This window comes from Symphalangus syndactylus, chromosome 6, assembly GCF_028878055.3.
Source record: "Symphalangus syndactylus isolate Jambi chromosome 6, NHGRI_mSymSyn1-v2.1_pri, whole genome shotgun sequence".
NCBI classification, from domain to species: Eukaryota; Metazoa; Chordata; class Mammalia; order Primates; family Hylobatidae; genus Symphalangus; species Symphalangus syndactylus.
In genome coordinates, this window is record NC_072428.2 from 146,184,322 (window position 1) to 146,205,513 (window position 21,192).

At 43.3% G+C, this 21,192-nt stretch overlaps 1 protein-coding gene and 1 long non-coding RNA gene across 20 annotated transcripts in view; one reads left to right on the forward strand and one right to left on the reverse strand.

Annotated features, from left to right (window-relative positions):
• RNF32 (ring finger protein 32) overlaps positions 1-18,953 on the forward strand; it is a 37,514-nt gene extending 18,561 nt beyond the window's left edge. For 8 of the 19 annotated variants that reach the window (XM_063641772.1, XM_063641774.1, XM_063641768.1 and 5 more), the window contains 2 exons: positions 17,268-17,435; positions 18,166-18,953. In XM_063641772.1, the coding sequence (XP_063497842.1) occupies positions 17,268-17,435; positions 18,166-18,402 (405 nt within the window). In that variant the 3' untranslated portion in view covers positions 18,403-18,953. Of the gene's footprint in view, positions 1-1,585; positions 3,930-9,755; positions 10,462-17,267; positions 17,436-18,041 lie in introns of those variants that run through there. The other 11 variants (XM_055269790.2, XM_063641767.1, XM_055269788.2 and 8 more) reach the window with 5 other exon arrangements.
• On the reverse strand, positions 14,695-17,272 carry LOC134736934 (uncharacterized). Its single transcript, XR_010121436.1, has 2 exons — positions 16,517-17,272; positions 14,695-16,486 (listed from the first exon to the last, which is right to left on the reverse strand). It is a non-coding gene; the product is annotated as an uncharacterized lncRNA (long non-coding RNA).
• Positions 18,954-21,192: the final 2,239 nt, after the last annotated feature.

A 21,192-nucleotide genomic window follows, 5' to 3' on the forward strand; every position in this document is an offset into this window, starting at 1 on the left:
CCTATAAAAATAAAACCCCCACATGCTACCATTGTATGAGCACCTCATGGGGTCATCACAATGAGCTTTAGAGCTAACTTCCATGTCTACCCTTCCTCTTAACCACTATTTATGTTTTAGTTTTACTTTTGGGGGACTTATTTAACAATTTCCCATTCCTCGTCCCCATACGAAAAGGATAGTCCTACCCCATCAGCCTGTGGCTTCAGGCAAACAGCAGCAGCTCCAAGGCTGTCATATGAAAGCCATCACTTCTTCCTGGCAGTGTTGGCCTGAGAAGAGCTGTAGTATTTATAACGGCCCAGCACACAGCGGGTGCTGGAAATTCTGTATTAATTACCACTATTAACTCATTTCCTAGAATATGGAGATGAGTTACCGTGTGTTCGGCCAGTCTGTTCCTGAGAACGGTGTCTCTCATCTTCAGAGATCGTTCATCTCGGGTGTTCGTTCTCAATTTGGTAAAGGACCGCCATGCACGGTAGCGTCATCCTTCCTTTACATTCTTCCCAGTTTTTTATCTTCAGTCGTTGACAGTTAGTCGTGTTCTCTGGGCTACTCTTAGTAATTTCTAATATGTCATAGTAGGTTGTCTCTTAGATCAGAAGTGATTTTTTGTTACCTCTTATAAAATTTTAATTACAGATTTGATAGTCATTTTACCTTATATAAATATTTTTCATGTGCACATATCATTTTATAAGAACTCTTGAAGATAAAGGCCCACTGAAAGTGTTGGTGGTCTCAGCCCATTGAACTGGACGAGAACTGGCCCAGGTTGCTGGAAACAAGTGAAGCAACCATTACCATGTGCCTTGTATTAATCTTGTAAAGTAGCCAGTGAAGGTTACGTTTCAGCGTTCAGTGCTCAGGTGTTCAGATGCCGCAGCCTTCAGCTTCATGGAAAAAGGAAATGAAAAATAACAAAAAGCAAGTGACCAAGAGCAATCAGGGCAGGGAGACCTGATCAAACAAGTTCCTCAGTTTCTAATTCAGTCTCTCCCACAGAGAGATGGGACTTTACAAGGCAGATCCATAGCTCTGTCCCACTGGACGTTGGGTCCGCTGCCCTGTGGCCATCCCACCTCCCCATAAATCTTGTTTTTTTTTTTTTTTTATCCCTGGTTCATCCCGTCTGCTGCCACCTCGTCCTGAGCCCTCGTCGCTCTGCACACCCCGCTCTGATCCCCGCGTCTGCTTTTCTGAGCACACTCATGCCCCTGCCCCCCGCATGTTCTGCCTGTTCCTACTGGTTCCCTCTGCCTTGCTTAAAATGTGCCAGTTTTTCAAAGCCTAGTTGAAGCTTTCTTCCAATGTCTTTGGTCTTCTCTAAACCTCTATTGTATGTTTAAACAATACCATCTAAGAGATCAAGAAAAACAGAAGTGGGAATGATATTCTAGCTTATATATTACAAATGTGGTTTTTCCTTTGGGGCTTTTAAGATGATCTCAGAAGATTTCAGTAGCAAATTCACTTAAGCTGAATATCTGTGAAGAAACTGATAAGTAAAACTGATTTTTTATTTTTTGCAGGGGTGGTAGTTGAGAACAAACTGTATAAGTTGTTTTTTATTTTTATTTAGAGACAGGGTTTCGTTATATTGCCCAGACTGGCCTCAAATTCCTGGGCTGAAGCGAACCTCCCACCTCAGCCTCCGTTAGCTGGGATTACAGGCAAGAGCCACAGGCTAGGGCAGTGGCTTTCAGACTTTTCCTCAACCACAGTAAGAAATATCTTCTAAACAATGTTAACAGAAAAACCAAACTCTGTGAAGTATTTTAAAGAAGTTGACTCTGAGCTGATATGAGTGACTGCAGGCCAGGAAACCCACCCACTCTCAAGGAGTCCTGAGAAAGTGCACCCTGGGCAGTCGGATCACGGTTTGGTTTCATACATTTTAGGGAGGTGGGAATTACAGGCAAAGAACATCAATCAGTACATGGAAGTTATACATTGGTTTGGCCAGAAAGGCGTGACATCTTGAAGTGGGGGCTTACAGATTATAGGTGGATTCAGAGATTCTTTATTTGCAGTTGGTTAAAGGAGTAGGGCTCTATCTAAATACTGGAGTCAGCAGAAGGGAATGTCTAAGTTGACGATGCTGTGCAGCCTAGACTGATGGCCTGCGGCGTGACTGTCCCTTGCCGGGCATGGCCTTAGGTCTTGTTTGTACTTTGGTTTCTTACTGCCTCAGACTGTGTCATCAGCCTTATCACTTTTAAAGGAATACTGGTCACTTGAGCTTAAACTCCAGCAAAGAGTGGGCATAATAAGGGGTGTCTCACCTTTCTTCCCATCGTGGCTGGAAATTCCATTGTTAAGGTTTTCCTAGGGCCCCCTTGGCCAAGACGGGGTTCGTTCTGTTGCTGGGGGCCTTAGGATTTTTTTTTTTTTTTTTTTTGAGACGGAGTCTCATTCAGCTACCCAGGCTGGAGTGCAGTGGCACGATCTTGGCTCACTGCAACCATCGTCTCCCAGGTTCAAGCAATTCTCCCATCTCAACCTCTTGAGTAGCTGGGATTACAGGCACCCGCCATCGTGCCCAGCTAATTTTTGTATTTTTTAGTAGACACAGGGATTCCCCATGTTGGCCAGGCAGGTATTGAACTCCCAGCTTCAGGTGATCTGCCCGCCTTGGCCTCCCAAAGTGCTGGGATTACAGGCGAGAGCCACCATGGCCCGGCCAGGATTTTATTTTTAGCTTACAGCAATGACCCACCACATGTATACATTTAACAGAAACAACTTTCACAAAGCAAAATCTACTTTTACTGCAGGCACCACACTGTGATCATTTTTATTCCATTTCGTTTCCAAAGTGCTGGGCCTACTACATTAATGTTATGGGTCACTGATGGGTTGTAGTATCAGCATGTCTGCATTATCAATAACTGCCACTTTAAACGTAATACAAGTGACCGTGTTATCCGCTGAACTGTCATCTTACCTCATTCAAGTTTCAAGTGTGGGGGTGGGGAGGGACAGATGTATACATACACACACACACACACTCAGATCATAGTGAGGTTCTACTCATAATCTGTTACATGAATAGGCATCCTATCATGTAACTCTTGCCCACTTATCCCATTTGGCCATAAACACTTAAAATCTGTAAAGTCAGATCTCATGTTAAATAAATGAAGATTGAACTTACTGTAAAATAGTGTATTAGCAGTAGGTAGTAGTTGCCTATATGGGTCCATGCCCTGTATGCTTGTATGCCTGTATGAGTAGAACTCAACGGCTGTCCTTTATAATAAAGACCATTTCTTCATCATTTACCAAATGACCTCACCATTCGATGCTTTGTTTCTACCTTTCCAACCAATAAACTCATTCTGTGAGCGATGGGAATCCTCTCAGAAATGTTAATCTACAATTTTAGGATGCCCTGCATGTTTAATGGAACCCGAAAGGTTATTGAACTAGGTTATTGAATTTCACATTACCCAGGTGTGATGATTAATTTATGTGTCAACTTGACTGGGCTAAGGGATGCTCAGGTTATCTGGTTAAACATTATTGCTGCGTGTGCCTGTGAGGTATTTCCAGATGAGCTGAGCATTTGAATCAGTGGACTCAGTAAAGTGAATTGCGTGTGCGCATGGGCACGGTCTCACTGTCTTGCGCGTGCTTTCTCTCTCTCTGTCTCTGCCTGACTGCTTCAGCTGGGACGTTGGTTTTCTGTAGATACACAGAAAGGGAGGTGTACCCATATAAATAGAAATCATTTTAAAATTACAAAATTGTTGTATACAACTTTATGCAATTAGAACTGAAAATATAATTGAAATTACTTCCTGTAAAAACAGCAAACATGGAAAGAAATTTAAAGTATGAAATGACTGGAAAAAATTATATGAGCATCTCAGTTTTTACTGAAAAGATATTAAATAAAATTTAACAGCCATTCTTTTTTTTTTTTTTTTTTTTTTGAGGCACAGTCTCGCTCTGTCGCCCAGGCTGGAGTGTAGTGGCGCGATCTCAGCTCACTGCAACCTACACCTCTCAGGTTCAGGCCATTTTCCTGCCTCAGCCTCCCAAGTAGCTGGAACTACAGGTGCCCACGACCACGCCCGGCTAATTGTAGAGATGGGGTTTCACCGTGTTAGCCAGGATGGTCTCGATCTCCTGATCGTGTGATCCACCAGCCTCGGCCTCCCAAAGTGCTGGGATTACAGGCGTGTGCCACTGCGCCCGGCCTTAACAGCCATTCTTAATAATGACAGACACTAGAACTAGAATGAAATTTCCTTGTCACAGTAAAAACTATGTGTCAAATACTAAGAACATATTGTTTTGGAGAGTAAAACCGTAAAGAAAACTAGGTTACTTACTGTCATCACACTTGAGCCAATCCTTGCCAGTAACACATGAAAACAAAATATGTGTGTGCATGTATGTGTATATATGTTATGTATATTATATAAATCCATACATGTATATTATAATTTTAATTATATTTATATTAAAATAAGCCAAACAAGGAATGTACCACACTGATAAGAAAAATTTTTTTCTGATGGAATAAAAGCCTTGAATAAAATGATAGACATTTTACACTGGAATGAGTAAAAATGTCCACTTACCTTATATAAATTTAATGTAGTTTCTAACTCCCAAAGGAGTAGGACTGGCTGTGCATTTATGATTTTACAGGTTAACTCTAAAGTTTATCTAAAGAGGTATGAAGAGCTAATAATTTTTTTTAAAGACAGATTGATAAGATAGAACAGTCTTGTTAGATATCAAAATATATAAATTTGGCAACTAAGATTCTTGGGGAATAATTGACAAACAATGAAACAGTAGAAAGTCACACATCTCAGCATACAGGAAATTTTAGTGTACTAAAGAAGATATTTCAGACCAGTGGAGAAAAAAATTATTTGAGAAAAATCAATTGGGAAATTGAGTTCATTCATCTGAAGGGGGATTAAAGAACACTGCTTTATACGTTACTGCCAAAAACATTCCGCACAGATTACATTCTTAAATACATTTTAATGGATACATGAAATTAATAGAGTCAAATAGCTTCCTGGGTGCCTGCTGTTTGCCTGTGCTTTGTTAGTCAGGGGAGATAATGAGGGAACAGACAAAACACTACGATCCTAACAGAACGTGTGCAGTTCAGAGAGCTGGGAGAGAGCCTGGATCTCAGATTCAGCTCCGATGCACAGGGTACATTGCACGATTGCCACGGTGGCTTTTACAACGTTCTGAAGGCTGTAGAAAAACATTGCAAGGGCCAGGCGCGGTGGCTCATGCCTGTAATCCCAGCACTTAGGGAGGCTGAGGCAGGGGGGGATCACGTGAGGGCGGGAGTTCGAGACCAGCCTGACCAATATGGAGAAACCCCTTCTCTACTAAAAAATACAATATTAGCCGGGTGTGGTGGCACATGCCTGTAATCCCAGCTACTCAGGAGGCTGAGGCAGGAGAATCGCTTGCACCTGGGAGGCAGAGAGTGCAGTGAGCCAAGATCGCACCACTGCACTCCAGCCTGGGTGACAAAAGTCAAACTCCATCCAAAAAAAAAAAAAAGAAAGAAAAAGAAAAACACTGAAAGAACACACTAGGTGGTAATTTGTCCTGGTTGACAAGGCAAAATGATCATCTTGATTTACATGTTTAGTACAAGTGGAGAATTTCCTCGTATATATTATATATTAATGTTTAGGGGTTGCATCTATTTTATTGTTCTTTTTTAAAGATGTAATCATATGAGTAGAATATTTTACAGCTCAAAACTGGAAGAGCTTAATAATAAATGAGAGACAAATAATACACAGACCCTATCTTAGTAAAGAAAGTCATCATCATCCTCAGATGCCTTTAGAAAAGACTCTTTTCATCTAGCATAATAGTATACTATTATCAAGTTTATCTAGTTTAATCTGGGCATAACATGTGAAAATGTCATTTTTCCAATGATAGAAACAGAATTTTATTGTTTTCACCAAGAAACAAACATATGTTTCAGTAAAAAAAAGAAAATTGAACTGCTTAAGTACCTATAAAAATTTTAACATAAGATTATAAGTAAAATGAGGCTTTTTAAGCTTCTAGAAATCACAAATTAAGATATTTAAAATAAAAATATAATTGTTGGTCTCAGGTTCTCAACTCAGTCTTCATTTTCTCATTACATTTGTCCTTTATATTTCCAAAAGTTCTTCAGAACTAAAAATGTGTACTAAATAAGGCCCAGCTTCAGATTCATCGGTGCCTATAGGTTTCCTAGTAATACGGCCATTAAAAATAAATTCCAAAGCCAAAATGCACAATGACTTTATCAAGGCCCCTCTGAGTGAGAGACTAGCTTTGTAATGTAGTGAAATTCCAGGCATGCCAGGTTTTTCTGCGTAGTATGGGAAGCCACCCCTGCGTCTGTTCACATGCGCTCACCTCATCACCCCTTCCATACTTCTATGTGTATGGAACTCTGAGGTTTGAATTCTAGAAACTGGAAATCTTACAAAGCAAAATGTGTGGCAATTAACAAGATTGACTATGGCAAATGCTTAATGACCTGGGGAACAACAGTTTTTAAGTCTGGGAATAACATGTGAAACCAGCAGCTACATTTCTAAGCGGCATCTCCATTCTCACTGTTGGTGAACGTTAAACTATTGCAAATTCATTTTATTTTTAACCTAAAAAAACTGAAATCACAAATTACTAGGAGAAATCAATCACGTGACGCACTCCAACGTTAAAGGTGCGTCAGCGCCAGCTCCCCTGACTCGTCTGTCAGTGACTGATTCTCCACTCCCACCCACCAGCCATCTCGATTCTGCACTCGAGTCAGTGCTTTTCAGTCTTCTAGACTCTGCTGAACTAGGAGAGAAAGTTGGGGCTTCAACAAAGTCAGTGCCAACCTTTTAAACTTACCTTACAAAGTTAGAGGAAAAAGCAAAACACCACGTACCATCAGAATCATTGCGTAAAAGAATGATCATTTTAACACCAGAAAAGAAAAAAGTACCTGACCGCACACTAAAGGATATTCCTTTCACACTGCTGACATTTGGCCTTACACATATTTCACTCCATTGAATTTATTCTTTCTTGGGCTGGCAGATAGGTGAAAACTTGTTTGCTATACTTGGGAACCATTGGTTTCAATCAAAGATAAGTTGCCTTTAGGGAAAGAGAAGTCTAATCAATAGAAAGGAGGGCAAGGAGGGATAATAGTTTGATATTTTTAGACATAGCTGATTAGGAAGTGTTTGTTTCCCTTATATGTTTTAGGATCTCACCAAGAGGGATATGTTTTTAATACTCAGGATGAGATTAGCCCAAGCCATTCTGTTTTTATAAATTAATCTATTTTGCTTGTCGAACTTTGCTCCTAAATTTTTACTCCTCTACTACAGGGAGAGTTACTGAAGTCTTTTCTTTAGTTTTCACGCACCTTTTGGGTGTTGACGAGTGAAAAGGGGCCCTCTTTCTGTGAAGAGGAATGCTTGCATACACTGCAGGTTTCTTTTCACAAAGTTGTGTTGCTCTAAGATGTCACTGACACATTCCTAACAAAACCCAACCACAGCAGTGATGTCGTGCTACAATGTAGATCCTTTCAGCTATATTGAAGTCTTGTGGTAAGAATTGAAAAGGTCACATGTTGAGTTTTGTACCCTTAGGTAAGTGTCAGAGAATAAAAATTCACTCAGAAATGCCTGTGTCAGAGAGGGTGTTTGAGCTGTTTGGGGATGATACAGTAGTCCTCGAACACTTACTCATTCAGGTTTTGAGGAATGCAGATCAAAGAGGCCTGGAAAGGTCACTCAAGCTGTTCTACTAATACCTGGCACCGGTGTGTACAGAAAGTCCAGTGTTGCCCAGAATGCAGCGGCTGGGCCTGACTGCCTTTGATCCTTATCTAGAAACTCTGCTAGCATATGTCATATGATTGAGGTAGGGTCTTTTATTGCTGCAATTAAAACTTCTCAAGTGCATTATATTATCTCCACCCCAGCTAAAAGTCCCGGACATTGTTTAGAAAGTGGGGTGAGTGATTTGTCAGATGCTGGGGCGGCTTTAGGGGCTGCTGGCTCCCACACCCTCCAGCACAAGATTTCTCTGACTTTTTTCATTTACATCTCACCAAACAGCATAATGGTCTTAAAGTTTGCTTAGTCCTTTGACTTCCTTTATCACATAGAGATGGCAAACATTCTGTTGCTACCTTGAAGTGGCTCCAAGCAGCAAGACTGGAAGGATATTAAACCAGTAAAAGCTTATCAACTGATTCATTGATATGCTGTAAATTCCAGGCTTTTCATTTTGCTTTTGAGGGCGGCCATAAGTCAACACATTAGTAAGCAATTTGCTGACATCAAGATGGATCACTTAAAAAGCCCTCCTGGGTAGACAGAGTTCACCTGGGTGCTTTTGTTAGTATATTTTTTTAAAATGTTTAGCCAGCTTGTTACTTGTAAATGACCAGTAATTGTTTTACATATCAATAACTCAAACTCTTACTTAGTTTATCAGGTATCTGATATGTGAGGCTTAAAAGGAAAAATTACATTAAGACATTCATTCTTTGTAAAATTGAAAATGTTTAGGTATTTTGTCTGTTTCTGTAGAATTCATAGTATCAACCACTTCTTTAAAAACTAGAAGTCAGTTGTCATTTGTTTTTGACAGTTCTTGCCCTTTCAGTTACTAAGGTCATCTAACCCACATAAAAAGTGAGGGAGTAAATAAAGGAATAAAGAAAGCTGCACACAGAAGAATCTGACAAAAATATTTAATAGTAGCTACCCATAGGATATTACTTTGAATTAACTACAATAGTTAATAAACGTTGATTTGACTTTTAAAAGTACCACCCTTGCTAACTCTTGAATACTCAAAGCTATAAGAATATTCATCCCAGTTCACTTTTTAAACTTGTCATAAATGTCTATGGAAGGACTTTCAGTATTTTTATTAATAAGCTAATGTCAATGTTATGATTATAAGCTAAAGTTGATGTTTTACTGAATTTTGACACTGGAAGTAATTTGAAAATCATTTGAGGTAGGCAGTGTTTTTTCTCAGTTCCCCCAAGAAGGATTTCTACTGCACTCCTTTGGAATATGTACATTTGAGGCATATATTTGCTCTCGTTTCTCATCTGTTGCAAACCTAAAGTCAAAATTTCTTGAATGCTAAGGGCCTTACAAAGATGAATTGGTGCTTCCCTGAATCTAAGGCACTCATTCAAGGAGATAAGCAATGCACACAGGAAAAAGCTAACACTGGGCAGCTGACGTGTGTGAGAGCTCAGAGAGGTCACCTCCAGCCCAGGTACCTGGGACACATGGATCCCACCAGTCATTCATGTGCAGTCAAGGAAACAGAAAAATCTAACAGTGATTCACTGAACTGAGTCAACAAGTTTGGCCGGACCATAAGATTCACACAGGAAAGGAAGGAACAAGAAGGAAGGAGGGTGGCCCATGGGGAGTGACCTGGGAGAGTGTTCCCAGAGGACAGAGGCTGTCGAGGGGAGGCGCGTGGAGCCGGGCTCCAGTGACTTGCACTTCTGGGTCTTGCCACCCTGCGTCCCTCTGCCTCTGTGTCCTCACTCCTTCCTTCCCAGGTCCCCGTCCCACTGGCTGCATCTGCCCAGAGCCCCTTGTAGGCTGACTTTCCAAGAAGCCTGGCGATCCCTCCCTCACTCCGTGTCTCCCGGAGTCCAGTGCCACAGCAGCATGCATTCCATCATCAGCGGGGCTTTTCTTGCTACACAGGAGCTCTCTGTTAAAGGAACCAGTATTTGTCATCCAGATCATCGGGCTAGCACAGTGCCTGTTCTATGGCAGCTGAGCAATTTACCAACTCTTTTCACCCCAGCCCGTTTAGAAATTGTTGTCATTCACCGTGCGGATCCTGTATGTGGTAAATTTAAGTTAAAATTATTTACTTTAGATTGATTAAAATGCATATTAATAGTCTTTAACCACCATTACATATAAAGGGAATTGTTTTTCTCATTGAGGAAATGCTTTAATTCCTCTTAAATTAAGGAAGAAAAAAGTATGAATTGTTAATAAGTGTAAAAATGATATTTGGTTACATAGGGTGAGTGGATATTAAAATATAAATTAGACTTAACTGCATTAAAAGTCTATGTGAACTGCTTTCACGGACCGGCACTTGGAGTTGTGTACTTTGTGAGCCTTCATTGTAAAGGGTGTGCTGACCAGCTCCTCCGGGCAGACACAGGTGCAAGGGCCCAGGTGTAAGGGCCGAGGTGTGAGCACCCAGCCCGCGCCTGTCCAGGTGCATGTGGAGGCCGCTCAGGTGGTTCCCGCCTGCTGCAGGGCACCCTTCCTGCAGGGAGCTGGCGAGAGACAAATCATAAAATATTTTGTTATAATTTTTTTTTTTTTTTTTTTGAGACAGAGTCTTGCTCTGTTGCCCAGGCAGGAGTGCAGCGGTGCAATCTCAGTTCCCTGCAAGCTCCGCCTCCCAGGTTCACACCATTCTCCTGCCTCAGCCTCCTGAGTAGCTGGGACTACAGGCACCCGCCACCACGCCCGGCTAATTTTTTGTATTTTTTTTTAGTAGAGACGGGGTTTCACCGTGGTCTCGATCTCCTGACCTCGTGATCCGCCTGCCTCGGCCTCCCAAAGTGCTGGGATTACAAGCGTGAGCCACCGGAATTTTCAAGAATAAGTGCCAGGAAGAAAAATACAGAGAGGAAGGGAAGAGAGAGTGAAGTGAGGGGTGAGATGTTTGCAATAAGGTAGAAATGTCTGAGGAGATGCACCCTGAACCCAAATGGAGGAACTGTGCCGTTCCCTGGAACCTCTGTCCAGGCAGAGGGCAGCGCGGCTTAGCATGTGGGAGGGGCGGGCTGGCAGAGTGTGAACCGCTGGGCACAGGTGACCCTTCCAGGACCCAGACCCCTGTGAGGCCCTGAGCTGGGCGCTGAGCAGATAGGTCATTTTCAAGAGGGCGACCAGCAGCCACGTGAACACGAAACTGCTCTCAGAGCCCCAGGGGTGTGAGGTCAGCGGCTGGGACCCAGACCAAAGAGGGTGAAGAGGGCAGGGCTGGGGACTCCCAGGGAGAAAGGGCCATGGCTGGGCCCCTCCAGCACAGGCGCTTCCTGGGAGCCTCTGCAGGGCGTGCCCATGGAGGGGAGGCCCAAATGAACCAGAGGAGACGTGCAGTGGGGGCTGCAGCACGCAGGGCTTGGGGACTCTGTTCCAGATGACAGGAAGGCGGGCGGTCATGGCCTAGTGCCATGAAAATGAAACACAGATCCATGTTTAAAAGAAAGAAAACATGGGGAAAGTGCCATTCAAGTACTAAAAATATAAAGCTGTACGTACTTCTGTGGCCTGTCTCTTCAGTGGTCATGCCGTGTTTTTTATTTGCTATTTAATGTTATTCTAAGAAAAAATTAAATTATAAATTTTATGACTTTCACAGTGCATCTTTACACCAGAATGTCAGTTTTAAGTGCAAATATTAGAGCATTTAATTCATACGTGGAATCACCAAAAGTACACAATTCGTATTTCCCACCCCCTAGTGCACACACATTTCCTTCTTTGCAGAAGAGCTGGATGCTAAGCACGGCTGGCTGTACTGTTTTGACTTTGGCTCTTGATACACACACATTCTAGTCAGGCCCTGCCTTCAGCTCACTGAGAAATCAGGTCTGCAAGGGGGGCCCTGTGTTTCGCATCCCCTGGAAAGCGGGTCCAGGGAGATGACTTGCCTAAGAAAGGATGTGGCACAGGATGTCACTGTCAGAATTCGAAAAGAGAACACGTGGGACAGAGGTAACGGCTTGAAGCAACGAAGGCTAAGAATTTTCCAGATCTGAAGAAGATACAAGCCACAGATTTAAGAAGCCCAAGAAAGCCCAATATGATTTTGTTCAAGTGTCCAGTGAGCCTGCAGAACACGAGGCACTGAGTCGTCTTGGAAGTGGCCAGGAACGAGGATAGACAATGGCAAACCCTGGGACCTGCAGATTTCCCAGTGGGAACAGCAGAAGGTGAGGTGACATCTCCGTGTCTCGGAAGAGACCTAACCGTCAGCCTAGACTTCCATATGAACCAAATGAAAATTACATTCAAGAAGAGAGGCAAAAGAAAAGCCAGACAAAAAGTGTGCCACTAGAATGTCTTCATTAAAGGAAATTCTAAAGGATGCCTTGCATGAGGAAGGAAAATGGCCCCAGACGGGAAATCCGAGATGTGAGTGGTAAAAATGTGAGTAAATCTAATAGACATTGATTCCACCAAACAAGAATAATCATGTCTCAGGTTAAAAGAGAGAGAGAGCTTATGACAAAAGTAACATAAAGCAGGAGAGGAAAATTAAGTACGCTCAGATCCTTGTATTGGTTCAAGGGATAAAAATTCCAATTTAGACCTTAATAATGTAAGTATGCACTTCTAGGGCAATAGCTAAAAGAATAGAAACAGAGTTTTAACCTTCAAAACGGTAAAGAGAATGAATAGAAAACTTTAATTGAAAAGAGCAAAAATTAAAAAACCAATGGCAAGGCAGATGGAAGACACGGAGCAGGATGGGTGTCAGTGACAACACCAAGCGGGCTGAGTGCTCCAGCACCAATCAGACTATGTACATGTGACTGCAGAGATGCCTGAAAACATCAGAACAGTGTGTGTGTGAGTGTGTTAACACACATACTATAATATACACATAAAGTCTCTGCAGAAGAAAGCTGATGTATTGATACCTGACAAGAGACTTTAAAGCAAAGGCATTATCAGAGAACGGTGTAGAACACCGTACTGAGCAACTGTAGCACGTATTTTCCTTCAAAGTACAAAATATCATTATAAAAACTGACCATACACTTGTCCATGATGCAAATTTCATCACAAGTGGAGACATTTATGTTTTATAATTTCAGCCTTTAGATTTCAGGGGTTCCTGTGCAGGTTTGTCACTGGGTGTATTGCAGGACGCCGATGTTTGGGTCCAGATGATCCTGTCACCCAGCTCATGAGCACAGTACCCAAAAGTTAGTTTTTCAGCCCTTGTGTCCCTCCCCAGTCGTCCCAATATCTCGCGTTGCCATCTTTATGTCCATGTACGTAAACTTAAGTCGTGTAGAGTATGTTCCCTGACCACAGTGCAGCTGCGGCTAGAAATAAAACTTTTTTTTAATATAGAAATATCTCACGTTTGAAAATAGCCCTAAATAACCTATTAATCGAAGACAAAATTATAATGGAAATTAGAAGAAATTTCAATTGAATAGCAAAAGTACATATCAAAACTTGTGGAATGGAGTATTTCATCAAAATCTGTGGAAAGGAATATTTGCGTCTGCCATGCGAGGTTTTCTTCTGTGGAATCACACACCTGAGTGTGGAATTAGTTTGTGATTCTTACGTATATTAACATATCCTAAGCATTTATTTGCTTTCTTGCTATATTACACCAGTTACCATTAAGACTGGAGCACTAAGTGTTAAGGGTCACCCCCGCTGAGATTTATTTGGTATCTATGCAAAATTGACAAGTCTGTTTTTTTCAACGAGCGCCTACTATTGTCAGTGCATGTACTGAGCTCTTGAGAGGGTTTAAAGGCAGGATGTAATGACAGATGCAAAACCTTTTAAAAACCCTGGATGGTATTATCAGTGTTAAGAACAACACTCCTGGCCCCAGGAACTGACGTTCTAATAAGGGAGATAGGACCTGTATGCCACAGTGACTGAGGCAGAAGGAGGCATTTAGGTGACATCAGTATTGGACCTCAGGGTCTTTGTCATCAATAGGGCCACTTAGTCGCCTAGCACAGTTGTTGAGAGCATATGAGCTCTATTTCCATCTAAAGTGTTTGAAGGAAAACGTACTTTAAAAAGTCCTAATGATGCTGTCTTTGGAAGTTTATCTTGAGCTAAGTAACTCATTCATGTAACATCAGGACAGCTGGGATTGCTCCAGGCATCCTGTAGAGAGAGAGATACACTCACGTATGAGAGAATATATGCACACACAGGTGATACTGTAACATAAATGCATATAGATGTACATATGTATTTATATGTGGCCCGCACACTTACTCTGTTCCTCTCTCAAGTGGCTTCTGAAAGTGCACTCACAGCGATACCCGTGCTTGGAGTTGGGAGGTGATACCTCCAGGAATGATAACTAATGCTGTGTTAAATAACTTTGCATATTTAAAAAATGTATCCGTAACTTCTATGACTGTGGTTCTTAAACCTGAGTGGGTCTCAGAATCACCTGGAGGGCTTGTAAAACACAGATCGCAGGGCTTACCCTGCGCCCCACCCAGACTGTGGCCTCAGCAGGCCTGGGGTGAAGCCTGAAGCTCCTCTTTTCTCACGATTCCCAGGAGCTGAGGCTACCCGTCTGGGCCCCACTTTGAGAATAAACACCCAGATCATATCAATCATTTCATTCAATTGATCAGTCATTCCAAATAGTACTTTTATGTTCAAAACTAATCTCAGAACATACCTCACAACTTGAAACACTTTGCAAGGTCTGGACTAGAATGTGACCCTTTTTCTGAGGTATAATTTTGAAGGAAGAAAAGATCTTGCTTTTCAGGCATATGTGGAAAGTATCTCACACTTAAAAACAATTTACAGAAAACCTGAATTACAAAGCATCAATTGGAGGTAACTGTGTATATTTCCAAGTAATTTTTCCTTTTACAACGTATAGAGAACTCTTCTACTTTCAATAATTTATTTAGATATTATTAGATATTTGAAAGGCCAAGGAACAAAGAAAATTACAATTAAAGCTTTAGGAAACATTACCAATTGAAGACCCTAAATTAAGATACAGCTGCTTGGCAATTACAATTACATTCAGAGTGAAAGAGAATTTGATTCATAAATAGAAAAGCAGCTTCCACCGGGCTTCCAAGTACGGCTAATCCCAAAACACAGGTGCCTGGAAGATCCTCAGCCACCCCCTTCATTCAAACCCCAACCTTTGTGCACCGCCTGCTGTGTTCACAGAATGTTCTTTACTCAAAAGGACCTCTCATCCTTAAAGCCAATCCTCATTCTTCTCACATCTCAGGGACAAAGGCAGCTCATAGTCTCCACAGCACTCCACCCTGCGCTGTCTCACGATCTTTTTGCAGAAGGGAGAGAATTGGAAGAGAACTCCATGTCCTCAAAGGCACCTTCAGAAGTCTGGTGATTTAAATACACACTACATTCTGCCAGGTTGCTCCATATTAATTTAAAAAAAAAGAAAAAGTGAACGTGAGGTCTCCAGTAGACTAGAATATTTGAAACCTGGACAGTCATGGACCATCCAAAATGCATTTTCCCCATCACATATCTAAATGTGTGAGATCCCCACGGGCCTTGTTCATTTCATCCTTCTTTGTGCTTCAAGCCTGATTCCATGAAGCAGATGTAACTGCTGAATCAGGGCACTTCTAACTGCTGGGCAAATAACCCCCCGAATTTCAGTGACTGAAAGCCAGAGCTTCGGTCTCATAGGACAGTTCAGGTGTCCTGGCTTGCAGGCAACATGCCAGCCTGTGAGGCTCGGGACTGTCTCCCTCTGTCCTTTATCTGCCACCCCCCGGGCCTGGAGAACACCCAGAAGAGACACGAGCCACGTCCAGCTGGAAGAACTACTTCATGTGGCCCCACCTGGGCATGGGGGAATGGGAGATGTCATCTCTGGGTGGGCCACAGCTCTGCACTTGAAAGGACAAGCAAGAGGCAAGAAGTGTGGCTGACAGTCACCACTGGCATAACCTTTTACACACCTTATTCCCCTTTGCTTTACAGTCATCTTCACACATCCTAAAAAGGAACTGCTGGTGTGGCCCTGAATGAGCTACCTCCCCATGCCTCAGATGACACCGGTGGCCGCTCTGTCATCACTCAGACCTTTATAGTGCAGGATGGCTTGAGCCCGGGAGGCCGAGGCTGAGTGAGCATTGATGGCCCCAAGCACTCCAGTTTGGGTGACAGAGCGAGATGCTGTCTCCACCAAACCAAACAAAAATACCAAAAAAACAAAGTACTGTATTCAATTAATAAACGCTGAAGTGATAATATTTTGGATGTGTTGAGTCAGATACAATATTAAAATTAATGTCGCCTTTTAAAAAAATGTGACTGCCAGAAATTTTAAAATTACATAGCTCACAGTATGTTTCTGTGGGACAGAGCTCATCCTGCAAAATTCGAATTTTTCTCTCAAATTTTAATTTCAAATGTGTTCCTGCTAATGGTCAAAGTTCACAATCAAGAAAACAGCAGGGGAGGGAAACAATATACCCTTTTCCCTACCCTCCTAAATTCTTCAGCTGGAGCCCTGTAAATTAGACAAAAAGCTTAACAAGAGAAAATTACACAGATTTACTTAATAAGTCTCATGTGATATGGAAGCCTTCCTAAGGCAGTGGAGACCTGAAGAGACAGCAGAGACCCGGAGAGACAGCAGAGACCCGGAGAGACAGCGGAGAGACAGCAGAGACCTGGAGAGACAGCGGAGAGACAGCAGAGACCCAGAGAGACAGCGGAGACCCGGAGAGACAGCGGAGAGACAGCAGAGACCCGAAGAGACAGCAGAGAGACAGCAGAGACCTGGAGAGACAGCAGAGACCTGGAGAGACAGCAGAGACCCGGAGAGACGGGGAGACCTGAAGAGACGGGGAGACCTGAAGAGACGGTGGAGACCCAGAGAGACAGTGGAGACCCGGAGAGACGGGGAGACCTGAAGAGACAGTGACGCCTGAGCGCCTTCTATGCTAGGTTGGATGAGGACGCAGAGGTCGTGGGGAAGCGTGACAGCACAAGGGGAGTGAGCTGAGGGTGGTCGGTGGGAACCACGGCAAGGCCTGTGTGCTCAGTCTCCTCCCGGCTCCCTCCGTCTTTGGAGACGAGGGTGCCTCTCACAGGAGGGTCCTATGACCCACTGCAGGGGTGGGGAGAGGTCAGACGGTCCCTCCTGCAGCTGTCATTTCTCAAATTCCTTTGGGAAGGAACGTTTTTTCCTTAAAATATTCAGTATGCCAAGGTGCCCTATTTTGGGGTAGTGTATTCTAAACTCCATCAGATAGGGGTTCTTGTGGTAATCTGTCCAGATAATCTGGATTTATAGTTAAGTAAAATAGACATATGTCTCTTTCCCTAAAAAGCATTATTTGAAGACAGAGACGAGGAAGGTTACCACACTAGGTGGTCAGGCTCAAGGCAGTTCCCTGCAACCTCCACCGAGCTCGGCTATGAGCTTGCCCCTCCCTCTATCCTCCTCAGTTCACAGAAATCAGCCACCGCATCCTGTGCTCATACAGCACCAACATTGAAGAGCTCTTTGCAGAAATCGATCAGTGCTTGGCCATAAATCGAAGTGTTCTTCAGCAGTTGGAAGAAAAATGTGGCCATGAGATCACAGAGGAGGAATGGGAGAAAATCCAAGTGCAGGTAGGCTTGGCTGGAGGCCTGGCGGCTTGGCGACCAGCAGACTCAGCTGCAGTGGCCGAGGCGGTGGGGAGTGGCACGTGGGCGGAGGCGGTGGGGAGTGGCATGTGCGGGGAGGTCGAGGACTTACTTTGGGGAGCCTAGGAGTGTCAGGCCCGGGTAACCGCTGCCCTAGCTGCCCCTGCACCCGTGGTAGGACCTTTGTCATGGGCTTTAGGGTGACCGCAAAGGTCCCTTCGGTTTGAAATTCTGGAAGTTCCTGTGGGATGATGCCGTTTTGTGAACTGTGAAAACACCGAAGGGAACAGATCGCCTTCCCAGAAGGTTTCCTGAAAGTTCCAGCCTGAAAACGACCTTGAGATGACTCAAGTCAAGGCGGGGAAAACTTTAAAAACCATAAAATTAGGAAGTTTGGAAAAGTTTAGCAGTTAGTCAAGTATTTTGAAAAACAGTCCTCTTGATTGCTTAATTAAAAGGAAATATTAATGGTCAGCATTTTAGAAAGTATTTTTGTTTTAAAATTGCTTATCACAGGTGGGTTACTAAACCTTTCCACAGTTCCCAGGAGTAACAGAGTATATATATAAAATTCACGTGATTTTAACACAGAATGAAACTTCTGCATGTTTAGAAGACCCACGTCTCGGGGCACATGGTTCTCATTTCAGTTTAAGTAACTTTCTGCTGTGATGAAACTAACCCGTGTGGCCTCCTCCTGTCCTGTGTGCTGCAGGCTCTGCGCCGGGAAGCCCACGAGTGCTCCATCTGCCTGGCCCCTCTCTCCCCTGCTGGCGGTCAGAGCGTGGGCACCGGCCGGCGTTCCCGAGAGATGGCCCTCCTGTCCTGCTCACACGTGTTCCACCATGCGTGTCTGCTCGCACTAGAGGAGTTCTCCGTGGGAGACAGGCCTCCTTTCCATGCCTGTCCTCTCTGCCGCTCCTGCTACCAGAAGAAGATTCTTGAATGTTGAATTCATAGTCAAGGAAAGTTAGGTAATTCTGAGGAAAAAAGTTTACCATCATTTTGGATGAAATGCGTGAGTTCTGGGTTAAGTACTACAATGTAATCTGTTTCCAGGGAAATAAGCTATTGGTAGTTGTAGGAAATCTTAGTATATTTTAAAAGCTGACAGCCCACCTAACTTTAGTCTTTTGTCTCTAAAAAGTAAATTTCAAATTTATGAGTTTAATCACTTGAAATATGAATAACAAAAAATGAGAGCTTGCTTACTTCTAAAAATTGAGGTTAAGATATAGCTAGTGTCTGACCGACACTCCTTAAAGTAAGTTCCAAATGTAAAACACTCCGTAAGTTCCAAATGTTTTCCACTAATACTTTGTCCTAAAGCCTTTGCCATTCCTAATATTCGTTTTGTAATAATTCCTGTATTTCTGTGTAATAAAACATAAAAATAAAATATTCAGTGGTATTCAACATCAAAAAAATGCAAATTTTAATGTCTTAGAGCAATAAAGACTGTTTTAGTTCATACATTAAAAAAAAGTGAATCTTTCTGGATAAGAATTGTTTTTGTCACTGGTTTACTATTACTGGGAGCTTGGTTATTTACAGTAACCAGTTACAGTCTCATCGGTTAGGTTACCCCTAGCCGAGAAACAGATAAAGCCCCAAATCTCAGTGGCTCGCTGAAGACACGTGATTGCTGAGGTGTCCAACCCATGTCAGCCATGGGTGAGGCAGGGTGAGGGTCTACCATGTGTGACCCTGGCTCCTTTTGTCTTGTGACACAGTCTTCTTTGCCCCAGAGTCCCCAATGAATCCTCTCACTGCTGGTGGAGGGGCAGGAGGACGTTGTTCCAGGCCATGCTTGGAAGTGGCGCTCATCACTCCAGCCACAGGTAACTACAAGGGGCAAGGAAAGGGCAGGGTATGGGCCTAAGAGGAAGAGGCCAAGTGGGTATGCACATGGCACGGGCTCAGAATAACCCAGCATCTAATGTGAGAAGAAATGCCAAAATTTCTATTTTATTTTTATCTCATCCCTTAGAAAAAATACTCTCCTATGTTTTGTGATGTACACATTATATAGCTACATATGTGTGTATCATTTATGAATAAATATGCATATATTGGGGTGTGCTCATTTTTTAATGATGTATACTATCAAAAAATTTGCAGACTAATTTGGAGAATGCTTTAAACAATGAGTAAGCACTTTTCTTCTAAGAGAGCAGAGGAAAACTGAATCACAGAACCTCAATTTTCTGTAAGCTAACATCTCTCTCCCCATACGTGGCAAGCAAAGCACAGGCACGTGTCAAAGGCCAGAGCAGTCCGATTCCACCGCCCCAAACTTTGGATCTAGGGGGAGAGTCCCGGAGATACATGGATCATTCAGTGATGGGAAGAGCCCAGGAAAGGTTGTGCCCAGGGCTCTGCCCAACACTTCTCCCAGGGCTTTCTCATCACATCTGTGGGCCATGCCATACACCCCGTAAACGCCTTTCCTGCCTATGTTGGCAGAATCCATTTCTGTTCTTTGCAACCAAGTGCAGTACTTTACTGACGCAGGAACTAGTGTTAGTTGCTGGCAACAGATACTCAGGAAAATCGGTGGGATGAAAGGCAGGAATGGTCATCTAACTTCATTGAGGATGAGGGTCGTGAAAATCCCTTCAGTACTGAGGAATGGTCCAGGGAAGCCTGTGACAGTTAACAGAAAATCAGGTAATTTTCTTACTGAAAAGTGGCCATGGAATGGCATGCCCATCGAAGGCTTGGGAGACCAAGTTGCTACCACAGAATGATAAAAAGGACCTGAATGAAGTAGCTGCTTCTCTGGACAATTTGAAGATAATGCCACATTGTCAGGTCAAGTCAGGAAAATAGTGCAAGCTTTTATACAATTACTCCACAGCCTCATCAGGTCTCTTCTATGAAAATTGGGACACTGACCAAGAAAGAGTGGGGCCTTCAGAAGCATGAGTTCATGGGAGGACTCGGCGGACAGGGAGAGCCCTGTCTGCTGCCCTCATTGTGGCTTCCTGGTCAGCTACAGCAGTCCCTACAGGATGCGGCCATTCCTTATGTTAACAGGTTGGAACCCACTTGTCTGACAGTCACCTTGCAAGAGGAAGCCACTTCTTGTGCCTTCTCACACATCCCTTTTTGCCTTTAAATCCACTTAATTAGGAGCCTGCCATTCCACGGGCTGAGGGAAATCATTAAATCAGTATCAAGTCCAGAAAGAGAATTCTTAGCGAATTGTGGTACTGGAGGCATTTCATAAGAATAAAGGTTATAATCTAGAATGAGGATACCTGTCATGAATCTATCAACCAGATAATAGAACTGTAAGGTAGATGAATGAAAAAGAAACTGAAAACCTAAAACAAAGAAAAAATGAGACTGCGGTTGTACTGGCCTGTATTTACATCCAGTTCATCTGCCTGCTGTGAGTGTGACCCCAGGCAAATGTCTGCAGCTTTCTGAGTGGCGTTTCTTGTCGGTAAAATGCAGGTGTGTATTTTCGGCTTCACAAGGTGGTCCTGGGGGTGACTGTAGGACGACAGAGCACTCGACCCTCCACACCACGCCCCAGGCCCCTCTCACCACCCCTGCTTCCAGGTCTTTGATGAGATTCCACAGTAAAGACTAAAAAGAAAAGAAAAAGTGCATCACTCTTCAGACTGAAGGAAAGCTAGGCCAGAGAGGTGGCAAGGAGGAAGTGAGCAGGAGGAGGAGGACGCTCCACTTGTCACTTAGTTCTCTGACTCTACTGTGGAGTCCATACAGAACA